Source organism: Lepus europaeus, chromosome 17, assembly GCF_033115175.1.
Source record: "Lepus europaeus isolate LE1 chromosome 17, mLepTim1.pri, whole genome shotgun sequence".
Classification (NCBI taxonomy): Eukaryota; Metazoa; Chordata; class Mammalia; order Lagomorpha; family Leporidae; genus Lepus; species Lepus europaeus.
Window position 1 is genome coordinate 76974352 of NC_084843.1, and position 22398 is coordinate 76996749.

The 22398-nt window shown below is 50.9% G+C and overlaps 1 protein-coding gene across 1 annotated transcript; it reads left to right on the plus strand.

The window, feature by feature from the left end:
- Window positions 1–281: 281 nt before the first annotated feature.
- On the plus strand, window positions 282–3038 carry LOC133775710 (anthrax toxin receptor-like). The gene is made up of 3 exons (XM_062214187.1): window positions 282–360; window positions 1477–1557; window positions 2814–3038. Exons 1-3 carry the CDS (start codon window positions 289–291, stop codon window positions 3021–3023), a joined length of 363 nt encoding a protein of 120 aa, XP_062070171.1. The 5' UTR covers window positions 282–288; the 3' UTR covers window positions 3024–3038.
- The last annotated feature ends 19360 nt before the right edge of the window (window positions 3039–22398 follow it).

Here is a 22398-nt window from a genome sequence, read left to right on the forward strand (position 1 = left end):
AGAGTTTAGGAGCCCAGGTGCTGGCATCTGGGGAGGGGCTGTGGCAGTGCTGGAAGAAGGCTGTGGGAGGTCCTCATGCAGGGCTGTGCCCTGTGCTGGGTACAGCTCCTCGTGTGACCTCCACTCAGCCCAAAATATAGAGGATCAGCCAGCCCTGTGCCAGTTATGGGACTCCACGCCCCTGCTCCCCGACAGCCACGGGCAAGGAAGTGGATGGTTGCATTTCTCTTCTAGAAGCCCAAGAAAGTGCCTCCTCCACTGCCCCCGCCCCCACCCCCGCCGCCCCCCATGACCGTGTGCCCCACGGTGATCGTCTGCTGCTGTGCCTGCCAGGGGGTGTGGGTGAGCAGAGTCTCCCAGGTGAGCAGGGTCCTGCGGGAGGGACGGGACCCAGGTCTGGGGCTGCGTGCTTGCCCCTCACACAGGGAGATCACTCTGTTCCCATGGAAACCGCCAGGCCCACCCAGGGGAGGGACCACAGGATGCTGAGGAGCTCTGCCCCCAAGGCTGTCCCAAACCAGAGCCTCCCCTCTGGCAGGGCCCAGGCTGTAGACACGGGGCTGACCTCGGTGTCACAGGGAACGTTGCCAGCTTGAGCAGCAGTTAGGTGTCCAGCCCTGTGCTAGCAGGTGCGTGCGTGAAGCTGTCCTGCTCACAGGCCGTGCAGGGAAGGGGTACACGTGAGGGCTTCACCGTGCGCTTCCAAGCCTGATGCTCGCCAGAAAGGCCGGTCCCTGCCAGCTCCGGCTGTAGGCTCCTTAGGCTGGGGGGAAACAGCTGTCCCTGGCCTTGATGCCTGCTGAGCCGGGGGCACTGAACTACACCAGTAGGAGGACACAGGACCCTAAAAGGCCATCACGAATACTGTGCACACAGGGATGGATACTCGGCAATAGGTGGGGTTCCGGCATACTCCTGGGAGCTCCCGGCTCCTCTGCCTGTCCCCTGACCGTGCTGGACACAGACAGCCCAGCCGACCACTGCCCAGGCCTATCAGCCTGCAGGGTGCGGCCCCGCCTTCCCCAGGGCCCAGACTTCAGGCCTGGACTGCAGGGCCCCACAGGGCTCCTTCTGGCCTGGGCTCTACTTCCTCCCCTCTCGCCCCAGCTGTCAGACACCTGCCTGTCCCCCCGGCACGCACAGGGCCCCTACCAGGCTCTCCCTGTGCCTACCCCAGATGCAGGCCTTCTCCTCCTTCCTCCCGCTCCTGCCCAGGCCCTGATGTGCACCACGTGCCCCCCGCACCCCCCACGTATCCACCGTGAACTTCCCCTCTCAGGCCAGCCCTGAATTCCCTGCTTCCTGCTCCAAAGAGGCTGCTTTGTTCCAGATCCCAAACTCTGCATGGCGGGCAGCAAGCGCCCCATAAACACGCAGGCACCGGCCCCTCCCAGGAGGAGGCTGCAGCCTGGTCCCGGGATTCTGGAGGCGGGGTCTGTGCTCAAGGGCTTGCTCACGGCCACGTCTGCTTTTCAGGGCACCGTGGACGGCTTCTACAACTACATCCAGCCCAGCTGCCACCCTTCGCCGATGATGTTGTGCCGGGCCAGGGGCCAGGTGAGCCGGGCTCAGGGATGCTCCCCGGGGCACAACGGCCACTGCTCTTGCCCTTGACACTTGCCTGCTGGAACCATGGCTCAGAGTCAGGGCTGGCAGGTGCCAAAAGGAATGCCCTGGACACAGAGCTGACAGCTCCTGCTCGTGGCCCCATGTATGGCCGTGGCCAGTTCCCTGGGGCAGCAGTGCTGGGGACATGGTAGCAGCTGCAGTGTGGCCAGCACTGACCTGCCCAGGGCCCTCCCCCTCCCTCATGCCCAGATGCTGAAGGGGCGTGCCCATAGCTGGGAGGCACACAGCAGGGAGGCAGGAGCCCCACACTCCAGAGCAGCTCTGGGGGCAGGCAGCACTGGGAGGGCCTGGAGGAAGGCAGTGCACCCAGCCCAGTGTCACCGGGAATAGAGCCAGGGACAGGTGCGTCACTGGGAGGCCCACCTGCTGTGGCTGCCTGTGCGCCCCCTCACTTCAGTCCTGGAGGCCCCTCCAGACTTTGGATGAGGTTGTGGGGGGTCACTGTGTCTCTGCCTTTAGCTCTGATTCAAAGGCAGCTGGGCCTCAGCGCTGCACTCAGCGCCCAGTGCTGGCCCCGCACGCCCCACAGGCCTCATCCTTTGCACCTGTCGGGGCTTCGGCTCCTGCCCATCTGAAAAGCACTCAGCAGAAATCAAGGAGTGCCCAGGGCTCAGCTCCCTGCCGAGGCTCTTGGACGTCCGGACCCCTCACCTTCCCCAGTTCTAGAGCTCAGCACCCGCCCCCTTCCTGGGATGCTGGCTCCTCTGTCCATCCACAGACAGCAGTGCAGAGAATTCCCTGGTCTCCATGCCACACTGGTCCCAGGCTCTCTTCTCCCTGTCCTCAAGCTTCCCTCTGCCTCCCCCTGATGGGGACTCCTGGTATTACATCAGCCCGCCCACACAATCTGCACCAGCAGCCCAGCCCAGGTTCCACAGCCACAGGCATCAAGCACCTCCTGCCTGGCCAGGGACTTGGGCACAGGTTCTCAGTTTGATGGACAGGACATCGTTCTGAGCTTCTATTCAGCATACCAGGAGCGGCAGGTGTTTGGCACCTGTGCTCGGTCAGGAAGGAGGCCTCCAGGCTCTGAGGCCAGCAGCCCCGGGCCACCAGGGGCTTCACCAAGGTCCAAGCTCTGGGTCCTGATGCTCCTGCCCCATCCCTTTGACCCGCCCACCACTGCCTTCTGGCCAAGTGGAAATGCCAGCCCCAGCCCCCTCTCTCTGTTCTCTTCCCTCCAGGAGAGGTGGCCCGACCTCGCCCTCATGAAGGCCCCCAGCACCTCCAGCCTCTGCCTTCAACCCAGCCTGGAGAGTCTCCCCCTCACCTGGTGTCCCCAGTGCCACCACCTCCCAGACAGGTGCACCAGGCCTTCCACCAGGATGCTGCCGCTGCCCGCTCCCCAGAATCCGGCTCTCTGCAGGAGCACCTTGTCCCTGCCTCCCCTGTAGCCCGGCCTCTCAGCACCCATACCCCAGATGAAGAGGCTTTGCTTGCTGAGTGTGATGTGTGCATGAGTCTTGCTTTATGGGCAAAGCAGTAGGAGCATGCTGCCAGTGGCCAGGGCTTGTCACCTGGGGAGACGTTGCACTGTGGGAGATGTCCTCTGGGTGCACCTGCTGAGACAGGGCACCTAGTGTGGTGTGGCCTCAAAGCATAGGTGAGCCTCTGTCCCAGCAGCCCTGTCACCAAGGGCTGGGGACACAGGAACATGTTTCCCGATCTCTGTGAAAACAGTCCCCAAGTGTCTGTGAGATATGAACTTGACCCTCATCTCCTCCAACCCCTAATGTTCCAGAGAAGCCTTCGAATGCCTAGTGCTGGGTGCTTCATGGTAGGGTCTCATGGTGTGGCCACATAAAAGTCTGAGTCAAGGAGGTGGCGAGGCCACCTCCCTCAGGAAGCCAGACCTCCTTCCTGACCCCCACACTGTCCCCATGTGCATGGACACTCAGGATTCTGTCCACTCTTCTAAGAGAAGGCCAACCCACACTGCGTCCTTTTTTCTTTTTTTAAAAAAAGCTTTATTATTTATCTGAATGGCAGAGGTAGAGAGGGACAGAGAGGTCTTCCATCTGCTGGCTCACTCCCAGGTGGCCCCACTGGCCAGAGCTGGGTCAATCCGAAGCCAGGAGCCAGGAGCGTCTCCCAAGTTTCTCATGCCTGTGCAGGGGCCCAGCACCAGGGCTGTCCCCTGCTGCTTTCCCAGGCGCATTAGCAGGGAGCTGGAACTCTGGATCTCTCCTGGGTCTCTTCCCAGCTCTGGCTCCACAGCTGTCTGTGGCACACTCCTCCTTGGCCCCACCCCTGTCTCCATCCATACGGGAGTTCCAGGAGGGCTGCTGTGGGCTCCATGGGGACAGGGTGTGACAGGCTGGGTGGGGTCTGGGGTAAGGAGGGCTCCATGCTCATTTGCTCCCATAGGCAGGGGCCGCTCACCGTCTAAGCCGCTCCTGAGCAAGTGTAGGCCGAGGGACCTCTGGCTACTGAGGTCGCATGCACGGCTCTGGCCAGTGGGGGAGAGGCAGTGAGAGCCCCTGCACAGCCTGTGCACCCCTGGGGAGGAGGTGGCCCAGAGCCTCCTGGGGGGAGGGGCGTCTGCAAACAGAGTGTCCTGGAGTCAGGGGAAGGCAGCTGGGGGCCACGTGGGGGAGCTGAGGAGGGGGCAGCAAGTCCCCAGTGTCCCAGGCAGTCCCTGGGAAGGCCACGCCCACCTCAGCCCCAAGGACACGAGGTTGGTTTGGCCTGTGCTTCCCGAGCGCCACCACACAGGTGCCCGGTGCTGAGTGCGCTGGATCCCAGGCTCCGACCTGAGTTTCTGAGCTCTGCTCTGCACCCCCTGGGCTGCAGAGACACCTGGCTCAGGCGGTGCGGCTGCCACACTGGCTCTGTCCACAGCAGAGAACAGGGGCTGCCGGGGGAGCAGGTGTTCGGTCCAGGTCACACAGCCTGGGTGTGCCTGAGCCGGGATCCCAGTGCCCATGCCTGGCTGTGGGCATGGTTTCTCAGTCCAAGGTCGGTCCACACTCCTGCGCACCTGGCCAGGCTCCGAGCACCGGAGCTGCTGCTGTGTCCCATCTGCACACTCCAGAGTTCATGTTCCCTGAGCCCACCCTGCATCTCACTGTGACCCCATGTGGGACAGCTTAGGGCAGGGTAGCACACACACACCTGGTGCTGCGCCCAGGACTGATACCAACTTCTTCATCTCAGGGGCACCCAGGAAAGTTGGGTCTGTAATAGCATTTACGTCTTAGTTGTGTCGTGAGGATGAAATGAGAGGGCGCACGTAAATACTCAAATGCTCAGAATCAGTGATAGGTGCGATGCTCTTGATGTAATCTGATCGAAACTGGTTTTCCGGGTTGGCCAGTGGAACTGGGGGTCTCATGGTGCTCATCACCGAAACTATTGTCTGAAACAGAGTGAAGAAAAGAAAGATGGATAAACACAGTGCTTGGGCTCTATGGTTGCTACTCTAAGATGGATAAACACAGTGCTTGGGCTCTATGGTCGCTACTCTAAGATGGATAAACACAGTGCTTGGGCTCTATGGTTGCTACTCTAAGATGGATAAACACAGTGCTTGGGCTCTATGGTCGCTACTCTAAGATGGATAAACACAGTGCTTGGGCTCTATGGTCGCTACTCTAAGATGTATCCACTTCTGTCTCCACAGTTTTAGAATGCAGAGTGCTTCAACTTTCTAGGAAGCAGCCATTACAAAAGGTGCCTACCACACAGCGTCGTTAACATCTTTCCGGATGTCCAAGATTTTCTGTTTCTTTTCCTTGTGTTGAAAGAGAATTGGTATTAATATAAATTTCCCCTTAGCACTGATGTGAATCAACTGAGTGGGATTTTAAGTTTCCCACTATGGAGTGGGGCTAGACTGGTTCACAGATGGTTTCCACCACCCCAAGACAACAGCTGTGCAGTTTTTATCTGGGAAGGGAAAATACTGCCCCTTTCTAAACTGAACTCAAAACAAACTTCAATGTCTGCTTTCCAACAGTCATTTCATAATCGATAGCTTTAAGAAAGTTACTTCAACTTTATGCAAGTTACTTCAAAAGGCGACAAAATTGCTAAGAATAGTCCATATAAGTACAACTTTAGTTTTATTTGTAAATACGTTTTACTTCCACCTCTCCTGTATGTTGTTACATAAACACTGAAGTAGACTCAAGCTAATGATATAATGGAGAAAAGTGTATATTGAGGTGCAGTTGCTCTCCACATCCACAGTCAGAATCTGTGGATCAAGAACATTTGGGGGGAAAACACTGGGTCTGTGCTGAACCCGTACCACCTTTCCCCTTGTCATCACTCTATCATCAGTAAGCAGCTACGCGCAGGGCATTTCCACTGTGCTAACACACTGCAAGTCATCCAGAGGTGCCTTCAAGTGCACAGGAGGATGTGCGTGGGTTCTGTTCCAACAGCGCAGTGTTTTACATAAGAAACTTCAGCAAACCCAGATCTGAGGGGTCCAGGAACCCATCGCCCATCGACACTGGGGAAAAACTGCATTGATGGTGGGCTCAGAGCAGTACCAGTATTGCAAACCAACAGCATAAAAATATCGAATAAACTGTATTTTGTTAGTCAAGATTTTTTTTTTTGGACAGGCAGAGTGGATAGTGAGAGACAGAAAGGTCTTCCTTTACTGTTGGTTCACCCCTCAGTGGCAGCTGCTGATGCAAAGCCAGGAGCCAGGTGCTTCTCCTGGTCACCCATGCGGGTGCAGGGCCCAAGCACTTGGGCCATCCTCCAGTGCACTCCCAGGTCACAACAGAGAGCTGGACTGGAAGAGGAGTGACCGGGACAGAATCCGGCACCCTGACCAGGACTAGAACTCTGTGTGCTGGCACCGCAGGCGGAGGATTAGCCTATTGAGCCACCGAGCCTTTTTAAAGGAGGTATTTTTAAAGGAGATATTTAAAGGAGATACTGTCAGAAGGAGAGTTTGCCTGGGTACATTAATTCAGCAGCAGATTGGTATTCTCCCTCACCTACCCCCGCCCCTGTCCAATGAACTGTTCAGTGACAGCACTTCTGAGGGCAGCCAGAGAAGGGACAAGGTTTGCAGGCACTTGGGCAGCAAACCCGGAACTGATCATTCTTACTCGGGATTGACTCCATCGATGTGCAGGATCCTCATCTGTTTGACGATAGTGCTTTTCCCGGACTCACCAGCCCCTACAGACAGACAGACAGACAGAATGTTCTGATGTGCGTCCTGACATTGTTGCCCACCCCGCTCACCCTGACCTGACCAAGCGAGTTTTCCCCTAAACAGGGAGCTATTGCGTCCTCGCCGCTCCTGGCTGCAGGAGCTCGGCCCTGTGCCATTGGAGTCGGCCGGCCCTGCCCGCTCTGCCCGGGCTCGCCCTGTTCCCAGCCCAGAGAGCTCTGCGGGGCTGCTGGCCGTGCGCCCTGCCCGGGGCTGTGCGCTCCGCCGGGCCGCAGCCACCGCATGCCCTTACCCAGCGGCAGCAGCCGGTGAGTTGCTTTGTAAGCCAGGTGCTTTCCGCAACTGGTTCTCCATCTTGTTGCTGGCCTCACGTCGTTCTTTCTCAACGACGCCCTGGTCTTCTGTCGTCTTGCTGTTGCCCAATCACCCCATGCCTGCCCGCTGAGACTGATGTCCGCACGGTTAGGAATGCGTACAGAAAGCACCAGAGAGGCGCAGCGATTTGTGCATCTGGCACCGCTTCGTTCCTCCTCGCTGCTGTAAGAAACAGCCTCGTCTCTTGGTGTTTTCCGATGGAAACTGACGTTTCTTCTCCCACCCACGGCCCGCTGCAAACTCCCAGGTGAAAAGGATGCAAGGAAGACGCGCCGAAGGAAAAAATGCTTTTTAAAAGACTATTAAAAATCCGCAGGATAAACACCGTACAATGAGTGGAGACGGAGAGGCGCGGGGGCCCGGCTCCGTTGGCAATAGGCGCGGGGCACGGCGCCCTGGGCTCAGTACCGTCCAGTGGCCTGCGCCTCGCTCAGTACTGCCCAGTGGGGGGACCCCAAGGGGGCGGCGCACGCTCAGATGCTGGGTCCCCGCCGGGTAGATGGCCTAGCACAGCGTGCGAGGACGGAGTGCGCCACCGGGTCCCACCGGGGTGACTACAGGCACCTGCCGGGCCGGCTTATGTCCTGCTCGGCCTCTGCCATCAGACCCGTGCTCCCTCAGGGGTCCGGGCTTACGTGGCGGAAGAAGGGGAACGGAAAGGGGCTGGGGCTCCGAGGTGGCCACACCGCTAGTCCCGGGGCTCTCCGGCTCCCCAACAGAGCCCGGCAGGCAGAAGGAAGGACAAGGGGGGTGCTTACACGCTGCGCTCGTGGGGTCCCGAGCCCGCCACCCGCTCCTGCCACCACGGCCCCGTGGCTCCCTCGCACCCCGCGCCGGGGAGAGTGCTGTGGGCACACGCTCATCGCCTTCGCCCCAGGATCATGCTCATTGTATCAGGGAGGAGGCTCCCAGAGGCGCCCCACTCGCACCGCCTTTGTTCCCTCCAGGATCGCAGCAGCCCACCCACGCCGCCACCTCCCTCGCCGCCTGTCTTTCCCTCCAGCCCCCTGTTCCTTCTCTGCAGCTCTTCCTGACACCTTTTCTAGAAGACACTGTGGCCTCCAGCTTAGCCTTGTGGCAGAGGAGCGAGTGAGGGCGGGAGACTGGCACCTGTTGGCCTTCGCTGTGACTGAGGCCGAGCCCCCTCCCTTCCTGGCAGGCAGGGCGGGCAGAGGTTCCTGGGCCCGCATCTGGGCAGCGGTTCCCACGCACTCAGCTGCTGCAAGGTCATGGTCTCTAGTTGGGCGGGCCCTGTGCTCTAACCCCCACCCTCCACCCTGGCCTGGCTTTCTCAGAGATGCCTTGGTTCAGTTGTATTTTCGAGGCCCCCACTTTTTTTCTAAACTCTTATATTCAGCCTCGCTTGGCCTTCTCGCCCCCAGCCACACTGCCCCACGCTTGGTTTCTCCATCGCAGGTCACAGACGCTGGCCCTGCCTCCCCCGGACACACCCCCCTCCCGCCCCCGCCGTTGTCTCCCATCGCCACCTCCTCCTTCAGCCTCTGCCCTTTCTATTTTTTTTTTTTTTATTTTTGACAGGCAGAGTGGACAGTGAGAGAGAGAGATAGAGAGAAAGGTCTTCCTTTTTGCCGTTGGTTCACCCTCCAATGGCCGCCGTGGCTGGTGCATCGCGCTGATCCGAAGCCAGGAGCCAAGTGCTTCTCCTGGTCTCCCATGGGGTGCAGGGCCCAAGCACTTGGGCCATCCTCCACTGCACTCCCTGGCCACAGCAGAGAGCTGGCCTGGAAGAAGGGCAACCGGGACAGGATCGGTGCCCCGACCGGGACTAGAACCCGGTGTGCTGGCGCCGCAAGGCGGAGGATTAGCCTACTGAGCCATGGCGCCGGCCAGCCTCTGCCCTTTCTACGGGCTTGGGTCTCTCACGAGTTTAAACACATTCAACCCTGTCCCATTTTAAGCCAACAAAACCTTCCCCCTCGGGCCGTGTCCGCTTCCTCCATGGTTGCCCTCCTGCCCACTGCGGTGCAGAGTTAAACAGGGCACCTGACGCTGCCTGGCCTGCACATCCTATCCCCTGTTCATACCTCAGCCCCCTGCAGCCTGTCTTTGGCTCACGCCTCCCATAGAACATTCTTTCACCAGCATCCTCCATGCACTCCTAGGGCCTAAAGGTCTCAAGAAATCTTGGTCTCCACTGCCGTTGACTTCTCCCTGGAGGTTCAACTCCTCTTTGAGACTGGGTGCCTTTGGCTACCTCCACACCACCCTTGGGCTGGCTGGGGTAGCTCAGTGCCTGGGTCACTCAGCACAGCCTCTCTCCCTTGGCACATGTTCTGCGTGGGCTGACTGTACCCTCCACACCCTGACCACACAGGTCTAAACCATGGCCGCATCAGGTCACCAGCCCAACGCCCCCATGGGGCCTCAACTTGCCAAGCATGGTTCCAGCCCTGTTGGAAGTATATGGGGAGTGAACCAGTGGCTGGAAGCTACCTACTTTTCTGACTTGCTCTTTCAAATAAATAATTTTAAAAAGTAGATGTTTTCATGGGATTTGTCTTGTCCTCTTCTTTCTGGCAATTTGTATAAATCATGGCATTTAAAAAAGGGACAGGTATTTGGTTTAGTGGTTAAGATGCCCTCAGTCCACAAAGGAGAACCTGGGTTCGCTACCGAACTCTAACCCTCGAATCCAGCTTCCTGCTAATGAATTTCCTGAGAGGCAGTGGGGATGGCTTAAGTGGTGGCTCCCTGCCACCCACACGGGAGACCCAGGCTGAGTTCCTCCCTCCCAGCTTCAGCCTGGTCCAGGCCTGGACATTGCAATAACCCTAAAAAACAGGCATCATTATCACTATTATTTTAAGAGGTTGAGTTTGAGGGGTGTCTTTACATAAACCCTTGCAGTCTGGTTGTGACAAATGCACAGTACCTGCAGTGTGTACCTCCACATCCCACTCAACCCTAAAACATGAAAAGTGCTTTCCAGGGCTGGAGTTTGGGCACAGAGAGTTAAGCCAGTGCCTGCAATACCAGCATCCCGTAGCAAGTGCTGGTTTTAGTCCCTGCTGCTTTGCTTCGGATCCAGTTTACTGTTAATGTGCCCGGGAAAGCACTGGATGATGGCCCAAGCATTAGGGCCCCTGCCGCCCACATGGGAGACCCGGATGGAATTTCTGGCTCCTGGCTGTGGCCTGGCTTAACTCCAGCTATTGCAGCCATTGAGGGAGTGAACCAGATGATAGAAGATCTCTTTCTCTCCCTGTCTCCCTTACCCTCTGTCATTTTGTCTTTCAAGTTAATCAGTCAACAAATCTTTTAAAAAATGTGCTTTCCTTATATAGTGGGCTTCAAAGAGTTTAGGGAAAAAAGAAATCAAATGACAATTTGAATATCCCATGAACTTTTTGAGGCCCCTTGTATAATAATGAAAATACTTCTTATGGAAAAAGCAAAGTCAACCTTTTTTAAAGTTTCATTTATTTGTTTTTTATTGGAAAAGGAGAGAGAGAGAGAGAGACCTTCCACCTCCTCCCCAAATGCCTGAAATACGCAGGGCTGGGTCAAGCTGCAGCCAGGAGCCCAGAATTCCATCCAGGTCTCCCACATGGGTGGCAGGGATTCAAGTACTTGAGCCAACATCTGGCCTCTCTGGGTGTGCATTAGCAGAAAGCTGGCTCAGAAGTGGAGCCAAGACTTGAACCCAGGTCCACGGATACAGGCACATACAGGCACCATGAGCAGTGTCTTAACTGCTGTGCCCCAACGCATCCCAAGCCAGTGTTTACTATCGAGCAGGAACTCCAGACACTAAGAACATTTTTTTTTTTTTTTAAAAACTCACTCACCTGGCCTTTTCTTAGTCTGGTCTTAGAAAGAAAGTGATTCAGGGGCCAGTGCTGTGACTCAGTAGGTTACTCTACCTGTGGCGCCAGCATCCCATATGGGCACCAGTTCTAGTCCCGGCTGCTCGTCTTCCAATCCAGCTCTCTGCTATGGCCTAGGAAAGCAGCAGAAGATGACCCAAGCCCTTGGACCCCTGTACCTGCATGGGAGACCTGGAAGAAGCTCCTGGATCCTGGTTTCCAATCAGTGCAGCTCCAGCCATTGCAGCCATTTGGGGAGTGAACTAGCAGATGGAAGACCTCTCTGTCTCTCCTTCCCACTGTCCGTAACACTATTTCTTAAATAAATAAATAAATAAAAATCTAAAAAGAATTGTTAAAAAAAGACTTATTTAAAAAAGAGAGAGAGAAAGAAAGTGATTCTTATTGAGGCCGGTGTTGCAGTGCAGTGGGTAAAGCCACTGCCTGCAGTGCCGGCATCCCATATGGGTTCCCGTTCAAGTTCCGGGTGCTCCACTTCTGATCCAACTCCTTGATAATATGCCTGGGAAAGCAGAAGAGGATGGTCCAAAAACAGCAGAAGACGGTCCAAGTGCTTGGGCCCCTACACCCATGTGGGAGACCTGGAGGAAGCTCCTGGTTCCTGGCTTCGGATTGGCCCAGCTCCAGCTGTTGTGGCCATTTGAAGAGTGAATCAGTGGATGGAAGATCTCTCTCTATCTCTCTCTCTTTCTGTCTCTCTGTAACTCTGCTTTTCAAATAAATAAATCTAAAAAAGTTATTTTTATTATATTGGGGGTGGGGGGTACAATGAGGAACAGGTAGAAACTTCTGGACATTCTTGGGCTGTGGGCTCAGTGGCCACCTGAGGCTCTGCCCCAAGGGTTGCCGGGTTAGGAGGCATTGTACTGGGTGCTGCCATTGATGTCTGAGGACAGTGGCCCGGGGCTGCAGAGGGCCAGCTCACCAGTCAGGAACCTGACCCGAGTCAAGCCACCAACAGCCGTGCCTCTCCAGAAGGTGGGGTACGTACCCCGTCCCAATGGCCGCCCTTGCCTCCAAGCCCAGGTCCCAGGTCCCAGGAATGGGAAAGAAAGGCTGCCGTGGGACTCAGGGAAGTGGGTCCTTCACTGTAGCTCTGGCCAGGGTTGAAGGAGGAGGTGTTCTGATCGCCAGTGTCCCAGGAGCCTGACCCGGGCCAGTCCTCCGGACCTGCTCCTCTGAACTGTGCACTGGCCAAGGAGACAGGCCAGCCCTTTCCACTGGCCATGGGCAGCAGGAACATCATGCTGAAGTCCAGGAGGTCACTGAGCTCCTTGTCTGAGCCCACAGGTGCTATTATCTGGGGCTCTTTCATTCTCCAGTGGTTGCAGCCAGTGCAGGGACCAGGGCAGGCTCCTTAGACCTGCAGGGCATTGTTGGGCTTCCAGCTTCCAGAGTGCAGCGGCATGTAGCAGGGCCTCCCAGGACAAAGTGGCAATGCAGCCGAAACCCCAAGAGTCACACGTGGGCAGCACGGCCCGGGCCTTTTCCCCCATGTGGCCAGCCAGGGTGCTGTGCCAGTGGTGCCCACCACCTTGCATCAGGTCCATCCAGCTCCAACCTGCTAAGCCCTCGGCCACTGACACTGCTTCAGATTCCTGGTGTGGGAGCAGCCCCGAGCCACCTACCCAGGCCAGTCTAGCCTGTGCTTCTATGCCAAAAAGTAAGTAACAAAACCTGTCCCCAATACAATGCCACACAGTACTTCCCCTCAGGTTTTCTACAAGGAGTTAATATCCAGACTATACAATTTTCTCAAAAAACCCAGTGCTAAAAAATACAAAACAAAACAAAAAAAACAGAAAAAATAACAATTTTTAAACCAGGCTGAAGAACTTAACATACTCATCTCAAAGGAAGACATGAACATGTCCAATAGTTACATGAAAAAATTCTCCACATCATTAATCAAGAAAAAAATGCAAGTTAAAACCAGAATGAGACTATCATCTCACTCCAGTATGAATGACTATCATGGAGAAAACAAAAAATAACAAAGGGTGGCATGGATTTCAAGACAGGTGAAATTTTTAGTGTATTTGTGGGAAGGCAAATTAGCACAACCATTATGGAAAATAGTATGGGAGTCTCTCTAGCAAAACAGAACCGAGTAAAATCCCACAATTCCATTATTGGGTCTGTGTTCAAAGGATATGACATCAGTGTGTCAAAAGGATGTCTCCAGTCCACGTTTATGGCAGTGCTACTCACGATAGCTGAAATATGGAATCAGCCTATTTACTGTGGTTCAGCAACTGGATGTATAAAGTATGATATATCCACAAAAGGCATCAAGCAATGAAATGCCACCTAGGCTGGCACCGTGGCTCACTTGACTAATCCTCCGCCTGTGGCGCCGGCACCCCGGGTTCTATTCCCGGTCGGGGCGCCGGATTCTGTCCCGGTTGCTCCTCTTCCAGTCCAGCTCTCTGCTGTGGCCCAGAAAGGCAGTGGAGGATGGTCCAAGTCCTTGGGCCCTGCACCCGCATGGGAGACCAGGAGGAAGCACCTGGCTCTTGGCTTCGGATCGGCGCATCGCACCAGCTGTGCTAGTTGTAGTGGCCATTTGGGGGGGTAAACCAATGGAAGGAAGACCTTTCTCTCTCTCTCTCTCTCTCTGTCTAACTCTGCCTGTCAAAAAAAAAAAAAGAAAAAAAAAGAAAAAAAAAAAAGAAATGCCACCTAGAACATAATTAAATAATTGTGAAGAGTGAAGAGCATCAATACCTCCAGATGGCCACTCCTAAATGATTAAATATTACAACTTCCTTTTCAAGAACTAGCCCTCTCTAACCTGACTGCCATCCTGTTTCCTCAAGAATATTTTATGCATATTTAGAAGTAGAATAAATTAGGTAATATTGCCTCCACTTTCATATGCAAATGTAATTTTAACTAAATTTAAAAAAATTTAGTTAGCATTATCATTAAGTCTTAATGTTAAAATTGAGTAACATAGGAATGAATATGGCTTACGTTGGAAAAATCATTTACTGTGTGATAGAAGCACCGAAACAATCTGTCAATTCAATCTGCCAGAGCTGGAAACAAGGAGTAACGCAGGAGGGCTGTTATGCATCATTTAATAATAGATTCCTAACATGTCATCATCAATCCCTTCTTCGATGGAAATTCAAGTAAGAAAAAATGTTAAAATGGAAATTCTGGGGCCAGTGACATGGCATAGTTGGTAGGGCCGCCACCTACAGTGCCGCCATCCCATATGAATGCTGGTTTGAGTCCTGGTTGCTCCACTTCTGATCCAGCTCTCTGCTATGGCCTGGGAAAGCAGAAGAGGATGGTCCAAGTCCTTGGGCCCCTACACCCACCTGGGAGACCTGAGGGAAGCTCCTGGCTCCAGAAAGATGCAGTTCCAGCTGTTGTGGCCATATGGAAAGTGAACCAGCAGATGGAAGACTTCTCTCTTTCTCTGCCTCTGCCTCTCTGTAACTTGTCGTGGAATGAGAAGGCCATGCTGAGGTGGCCACTGGCAAGCGAGCATCAGTTACTCAGGAATGGCTTTGAAACCCACCTGGCAACGGAGCCTGCCTGGCAACAGGCTGTGATTGGATGGCTTTGGAAACTGCCTGACAACAGGCTGTGATTGGATGGATTTGAAACTGCCTGGCACCAGGCTGGGATTGGTTGGGGCATAGACCGCCCCTTGACCAGATTGGCTGGTCTTGGCTATATAAGACGTGGTACCAACTGAAATAAATGAGTCTGCGGGCTGCTCGCCTCAAGCCTGCTTTCACCTGACTCCTGGGGTCTGTGTGGTGACTCCGGCGCCTCTTGCCCCCACCACACTGCTCCTCTCAGAAATGAATCCACTGCAACACTGTTGAGAAATCAACTGCAACAGTAACTCTGCCTTTCAAATAAATAAATTAATAAATATTAAAAACAAACAAAGCCTGGAATTCTTATTCTCCATGATATTCATAGACTTTTTGCCTTACAAAGCCTACTGTTTGAGTATCCTACTATGCATATGTGTGTCGTCTCCCTGAAATTGAGTGTAAGCCAACCTACTTGAGGATTAAGGCCAACTCTCAACAGACCATACCTTACATTTCCTAAACCACATACAAATTTCAACATTAAAGTAATTTAAAATATACAATGGCTACCCTTAATTCAAGCAAGCTAACAGTATATACATTATGTGCCTCTCAATGCATACTAACCTCTGTATCTATGGTTTCAAAGTTATCACAATAGTTTAAATATTATTTTATGACATCAGGGCCATGGCAAAAAAATCTCAAGATGTTTTAATCATTTAAGTAAATATTTATCTTTGCCCTTAGTATGATTTCTTTCTAATGCTTCCACAACAGGTAAATCTTTAACAGGGACTCTATGCCAATGGTTTTCATTCTATTTCAAATTGTATCTACAGGGTAAAACTCCACATGAGATCTATTTTCTATCCCAGCAGCAGAGTCTGGAACTGTTCTGTATAGAGCAAGTGAACTAAATGTTTGCCAGTAGTGACTGGAAATCTGTGACAGATATCAGTGCAGACCACACAAACCAGAATGAACAAGAATGGTATGGCGAAACTCTTGGTACTTATTCAGACAACCTAAACTCAGTGCTACAAATGAGGACAATGAGCCATAGTGGGTCTACGTTACTTAGCTGCAGTAGGAAGAGGCTTCATGACTGTCACCCAAGGTTTACTGCATTTTTTGAGAAAGAAGGAAGCAGTTTCAAAATCAGAGCCGTTAATCTACGTTTTCTCCAAGTGAAATGCCATGTTGATATTTTAGAACCTAACATTATTTAGTTACACAATTCTGACATCAAACACCATGAAGTTTGATTTGAATTTAATGCATGACTAGATTCCTTAATTGATTCATTTAAGCACATATTCAGGCCTATCATTTAGCAGGCAAGAGAGATTCAAAGAGAAATCTGACACGTGGTCCTTGCCCAAAATGCTTACTTTGCAGTACACTGAAAAAGCGTAGAGGCAAATTCAATACTCTCTGTTAACTGATGCTCTTGAAACTTGTGTTTTTGATGAAGAGTGCTATTTTAAATCTCATGCATGATGTAGCTCACCAACATTCATGCTTAGTTTTATTACTTAGTAGAATGTAGTCTAAACAGGTCTGCTTGTCCCGAGTTTTTAAAAAATGATCCATATCTCCTCCCATACTTTCTTAAAAACAAAAACAACTTCTCCAAAGGCTTCCTGATATTCATTATATACAGAAGTATCCCATAAACAAGTCCTGAATGCAGCTTGTGCAGAAAAAACAATCCATGGGGGAGCAAACGTACTGACTTCTCCTCAGAAACCACACAAGGAAAAACTGAGTGGAGAAAAATATTTTAAGCATGGAGAGAAAAAAACTACCAAACTGGAATTTGGTATCCTGAGACTTGTCTTTCTAAAGTGAAGAAGAAAGAAATGGCAGGCAAAAATTGTACATTTTGTTGCCAGAAGACTATCTTGCAAGAAATGCTAACAGTTTTCTGGAGAGGAAGAAAATCATACAGGTCAGAAACTTGGATCTACTAAAAAGGAAGAACATGAGAGAAGAAAAGAAAAATAGCAGTAAAACACAAATTTTACTTTTCTTATTCTTAATTTACTAATAGGATTGCTGAAAATAATGATAGCAACACATTAGATTATATATGATTTTAAGCTACATATATGCAATACACACAAAAATGTCATACATAATATTCATATATATTCATATTTATATATTACATGTGTATATATATTTCTATCACTGCAAGGAAAATATGCATGAGGGTTGAAGGAATGGGAGGAGATGGGGAATATTTTGTTATTATGAGGCACTCACAGCATCTAGGAAGCAGAATATTCGAAAATGGACTGAGATTAACTGTAAATGCATGTTGCAAATCCCATGGCAGTTACTAAACAAATAACATTTAAAATGTTAAAAAATGGAGCAGGCAGATAGTCCAGTGATTGGGATACAAGCATCCTGAATATCTGAGTTTAATCCTTGCCTGCAGCTCCTGAATCTGATCTCTCTTTTTTTAAAATGATTTCTTTGAAAAGAGGGGTGGGAGAGACAGAGGGAGAAAGAGCGAGCGAGCGAGACATTCCGTCGCTGGTTCTTCCATATGCTGGTGATGCTGAGGCTTAGACTGGGCTGTGGAGACTGAAAGAAAATATATCTAATGAGGTGGAACAGACGTAAAGTGAGGGCAATATGGAGTCCAGGAGAGGGAGGCCAGGATGGAAGCCTCCAAGGTGGTTGAGTCTGGTGCAGTGCACAGCAAGGAAGGTGAGGCCGTGATAGAAGAGCTGGTGGGTGAGGCACAGGTGGAGGACTCAAAGGAGGGTAAGGCTGCAGTGGAGAAACAGGACAATAAGACTGGTGTGGAGGACCAGGAGGAACGTGAGGCTATTACTGAGGCCCAAAGGAAAGGCTTGGGTTGAGAACCAGAGTGAAGGCTAGGCTTAGGTGGATGACTATAGAGAGGGTAGAAACTGGACGGAAGAACAGAGAGAAAGCAATCCTCAGGTGAGGGATCACCAGAAGGGTCATTCCAGGGATGAGCCACAAAGGGAAGGTGAGGACAGTGTCAAGGAATAGAAAGAATGCGAGGCTGGCATAGAGAACGAGGAGGGTGAGGGTGGCATTGGCGATGAGAAGGGGGGAGAGGCTGGCACTGAGGATGAGAAGGAAGCTGGAAGTCACAGTGGCGTATAAGCAGTGCACAGCCAGGATGGGGGCCCACAAGGAAGATGAAGGGGTGTAGAGTACCACAGAAAGGTGAAGTTACGGCAGATTTGGTGGACGAAACCCATGTGAAGGGCTAGAAGAGTGAGGCCAAGTGGACCAACGGAAGGAGAGTAAGACTGGTGTGGCATGCAGGACCAGGGGGAGGGGGAGGCTGGTACCGAGGACCAGGAGAGGGTGAGGCTGGTACTGAGGACCAGGGGAGGGTGAGGCTGGTTTTCAGGGCCAGGAGAGTGAGGGTTGGCTGGAGGGTCAGAAGGAAAGTGATTCTGGTATGGTAGCCAGAAGGAGGCTGAACCCAGTGTGAATTACAGAGGGTGGGAGGCCAGGATGTAGGCCCCACAAAGAGGTTGAGGCTGGTGTAGAGTACCACAGACAGGTTGAGGACATGGTAGAAAATTGTAAGGATGAAACGGATGTGGAAGTCTAGAGGAAGGGTGAAGTTGTGGTGGGGAAACAAGGGAAATGCAACGGAGGTGGAAGATGAGGATAAGGTGTGGTTGTTTTTGTGGACCAGAGGTAGAGTGAGGCTGGCCTTGACAAGAGGGTGAGGCTGGTACACAGGACCAGCTGGGATGATGAGGCTGGTATGGAGGCGGGGAGGAAAGTGAGTCCAATGTGGTGGGCCAGAGGAATGGGAGGATACACAGAGAGGACAGAGTGGGAGGCAAGTATGTAGGCCCTCAAGTAGGGTGAAGCTAACACAGAGTAGGAGGGATGGTGGTGCAATGGTGGTATCTGGGTGGATGAGGGGCCTGTAGATGACTAGAAGTGTAAGGCTCCAATGGAGAAAACAGAAGGAGAATGAAGGCATATGCAGATTACAACATTTCTAATGACATGTGAGAGTACATGATGCAGTTGGGAACCAAACCCTGGTTTGAAATCCAAATTCCATACATGACCGAGCACCACTTTTGACTGAATGTCCTGCTAATGCACACGCACGGAGGCAGTAGATGTTGACTCCATCATCTGGTTCCCTTCCTCCAACGGGGGAGGCCTGGACTGAGTTCCCGGCTCCTAGCTTTGGCCTGGCCCAGCCCCGGCAGCTGCAGGCAGTTGAGCAGTGGAGCAGCAGGGAAAGGAACTCTGTTGGGATTGCTTTACCAAGCAGGTCTGACCGAAGTGATTTTCCCGAAAGATCTCCAAGGTTTTAGAAATGGGCCTGATAGGAGCTGGCACTATGGCACAGTGGGTTAAGCCGCAGCCCACAATGCCAGCATCCCACGTGAGCACAGGTTCGAGTCCCAGCGCTCCACTTCATTCCATCTCCCTGCTAATCTGCCTGTGAAAGCAGCTGATGAGGGCCTACGTGCTGGGGTCCATGCACCACTTTGGGAGACCCGAATGCAGTTCCAGGCTCTGCCTTTGGCCTGGCATAACCCTTTCCATTGTGGCCATTTGGGGAGTGAAATAGCAGATGGAAGAGCTCCCTGTCAATTCTGCCTTTCAAATAAACTAATCTTTAATAAAATGGACCTACAAGACCTTGTTCCCTGCGACCAAAAGTTTAACAAGAGGCCAGTTTCAGTATTTCCCCATACCGATCAGCAAGTGGTATGTATGTTGAGGAAGTATTTAGTTCTATTTAATCACCTCCTTTCTGAGGATTTCATTAACAACGACTTATACTATATCCTTCTAATAATACAAATAAAGAGAAGTTTTCTGCCAGCAGCAACTTAGATGTTGCCTAATCAGTACTTACACATCCTTGAGCCACCAGCATTCACTTATGCGAATTTCACTGCTATTGGCTTTAATTTCTTTGACTGCTTCTAATTTGGGTGGAGTACAATCTTACTATGAAGCAGCACAGACGATAATTATGTAAAACATAAAGTTGTAAAGACTGTGCAGCAGTTGAATAGTTAATTTACAAGAGTGAAAAGGCAGTGAAATATAGTAAATGACTGAAAACCAAAGCAGCTTTTACAAAAACATCTAACGTATGTTATCACGTTTGAATCCTTACATGCTATCTACCCCTAGAAACACATTAACTATTCTGCTTTTAAAAACAAAGTATGAAACATCTGATATACACAGAGTCAACTGGTTATCTCAACTTCAAAACAAATCCTCAGCTTTCCCAAATCTGTGTCACTTCCATGGGCCTTTTACTCACAACTGGGATTGTTGTCACTTCCCAGAGTTCATGACTGACATGAGTAAGAAGCCCCATGACGTGGAATTTGGGAAGTCAGAAGCTGTCCTTTGCAGTTGTTTCCATAAGGAAAGCAAGGTTTGGTTGCCCCACTGAAGGATCTTAAAGAGACCGTCACTCTTTTCAGGCTCCTGATTCCGTGCACGTCTCCATGAATGGACAACGACAATATAATACTTGGAATGACTCAGCATCACGTCTTTGTCTAGACATTTGAGTAACTGGGTTTTATAAAATACTGATTCTAAATGCTGCGTATGCTCACAAGTACTTTTCCCATCAGCAACACTGAAATGACTGTGAATGTTACTTTCAAAGCCTACACTAAGACCCTGCAGTCACATTTTTCGACCACTTCTTTGATTAAGTTCCCACGTGAACAGAGATAACTGTATCTTAGTACTTTGGTTGTATTCTATCAAAAGACTGCAATGCTCTTCATTCCACCTTGGAAATACTATTCACAAGGCACCCATGGTGACCTGTGTGTACACAATTATCATGTAGATTCCTACCACTCCTCATGAATCTGGCCACAACAATGACTCTGGTCTGCTCATCCTCCTTCATGGGAACTCTCTTTAAAGGCAAAAAATGTGGGTCAACATGGATACTGGGTGGAACGTATGGGGAGTTGGGAATAAGAACATTCACTGAGAAAGACTGAAAATGACTACAGCATTTGAAAGAATGAAGCAAGAGAAATAGAAATCACATCCTTGGTCTGAAAAACATTCATGACCAGGGGCAGAAAAGTCGATCTTCATCTCCTATAGTATTCCCAGCACACCTTAAACATTTTGGAAGTCTACCTTCTTCAAAACTGGAAAACGACAACATCTATCTCCTTGCCATTGTTAACAATGACTTGTACTTGAATGCTCTCATGAGTTTTTAAAACCTTTCATGTTTCCCTCATCATATGCCAAGAAGAAGGTGGACAAATGATGGTTATGTGATCAGATGATTTACGTGGTAGTATCAGAAAATGGAAACAGGCCTTTGATTTTATTTCAGTGAGCCTCTTCTGACACTCCATCATTACAGAAGAATGTAGAGATAACAAGAGAAAAGATAAAAACAAAATAACGCTCAACAATCAGAATGCCTTGCTGTCTAAGATCAAGTGAAATGAAGAGAAGGCACATCTACTACTACCGGAAATAACCTGGGACAAACAGAACTGATGCTTCAGCGTAAGACTAGGACATGGTCCCAAAAGCAATCTCCAAATTCTTCACTTTCACATATCCAGAAGCCAACCAATGGACCCTGGCTTCATAAGATCAACAGGTACAGGTTCTAACTTTAAAAGCCTTTACAGGGTTTGGCTTCCAAGAAACCGACATTGATTCAGAAAACCCATTCAACGTTGCATCACATGGCTAACAGGATGAATCTGGAGTGGTAGCAGAATTTATTGCAAAGACGCAGAATTTTCTTCAGGCTCACTGAGGAGTACACTTCTAGCGTTAAAGAACAGAGATGTAAACATCAGGAAGGACTGATCTGTAATAAATTTATCTAATAGTAAACTTCAAGCTAGTCAGTGATGGGATGATTTTTGCAGCATTTTTGCACCATGAGGCATGCACCCAAGGCCAAAGACAAGAAGGATCATCTCCCTACATTCCTAAAACTTAAGACCAACCAGTCACTGGTTCATTCTGATTTTAGAGTTATTCAGTGGCCAAAGTGACTAGAAATACAACATTCCAAATACAATTTTTAGTTTGATTATATCAGCTTCCATGTTCCTTTTACAAAGAGTCTCAAAATGTCCCACCAAAACATGCCTAATGGCAGAAGAATCTAACGATGCAATCTGAATGGGCTTATCCATTATTATGTGTGAGAAGTTGAACCTGAAATGGCCAAGATGTGTCAAAGAGAACTGGCGTATGGGGAAGTCAGGGCTTGACCAAGGCAATCTAACCAGACACACCATTCTTACTCTTATTACCGTTCAACACTATTTGCTCCATATTTTCCATGGCATTCTGTTCAGAAGGTCGCTTTGTCTATAACATCATGAGTTTAATATCCCCTAAGTAGCTTGTCTCTTAAGAGATGAATTCTTTCCTTCCTGGACCATGCATAAATGATCTTAAGGCTTCTAAGGCAGCAAGACAGCTGCCACCTGGGCCTCTCCTAACACTGGCTCTATGGGGATCCAGCTGTGGTGTAGGAAATCATACCTACTGCCCATGTGGTGAGGAAGCTGAAGTGAGCCAAGTAGAGACACCACCTGGACTGGAGGAGGTGGAGGAAGAAATGGTTACTTTCTGCCAGCTTTCAACAGCCTCATGATGAAGGAACCATCAGCCCAGCAACCACCAGACTATACACACAAGAACTCCAAGTGAGAACCACCCAGCCATCCCCCAAATAGTGGGAAGTTAATAAGTACCACTTAAAAACTACAACGTTTGGGATGATTTGTTACACGGGATTAGAAAATTGGAACAAATTTCTTTCTGCACCTAGGACTGC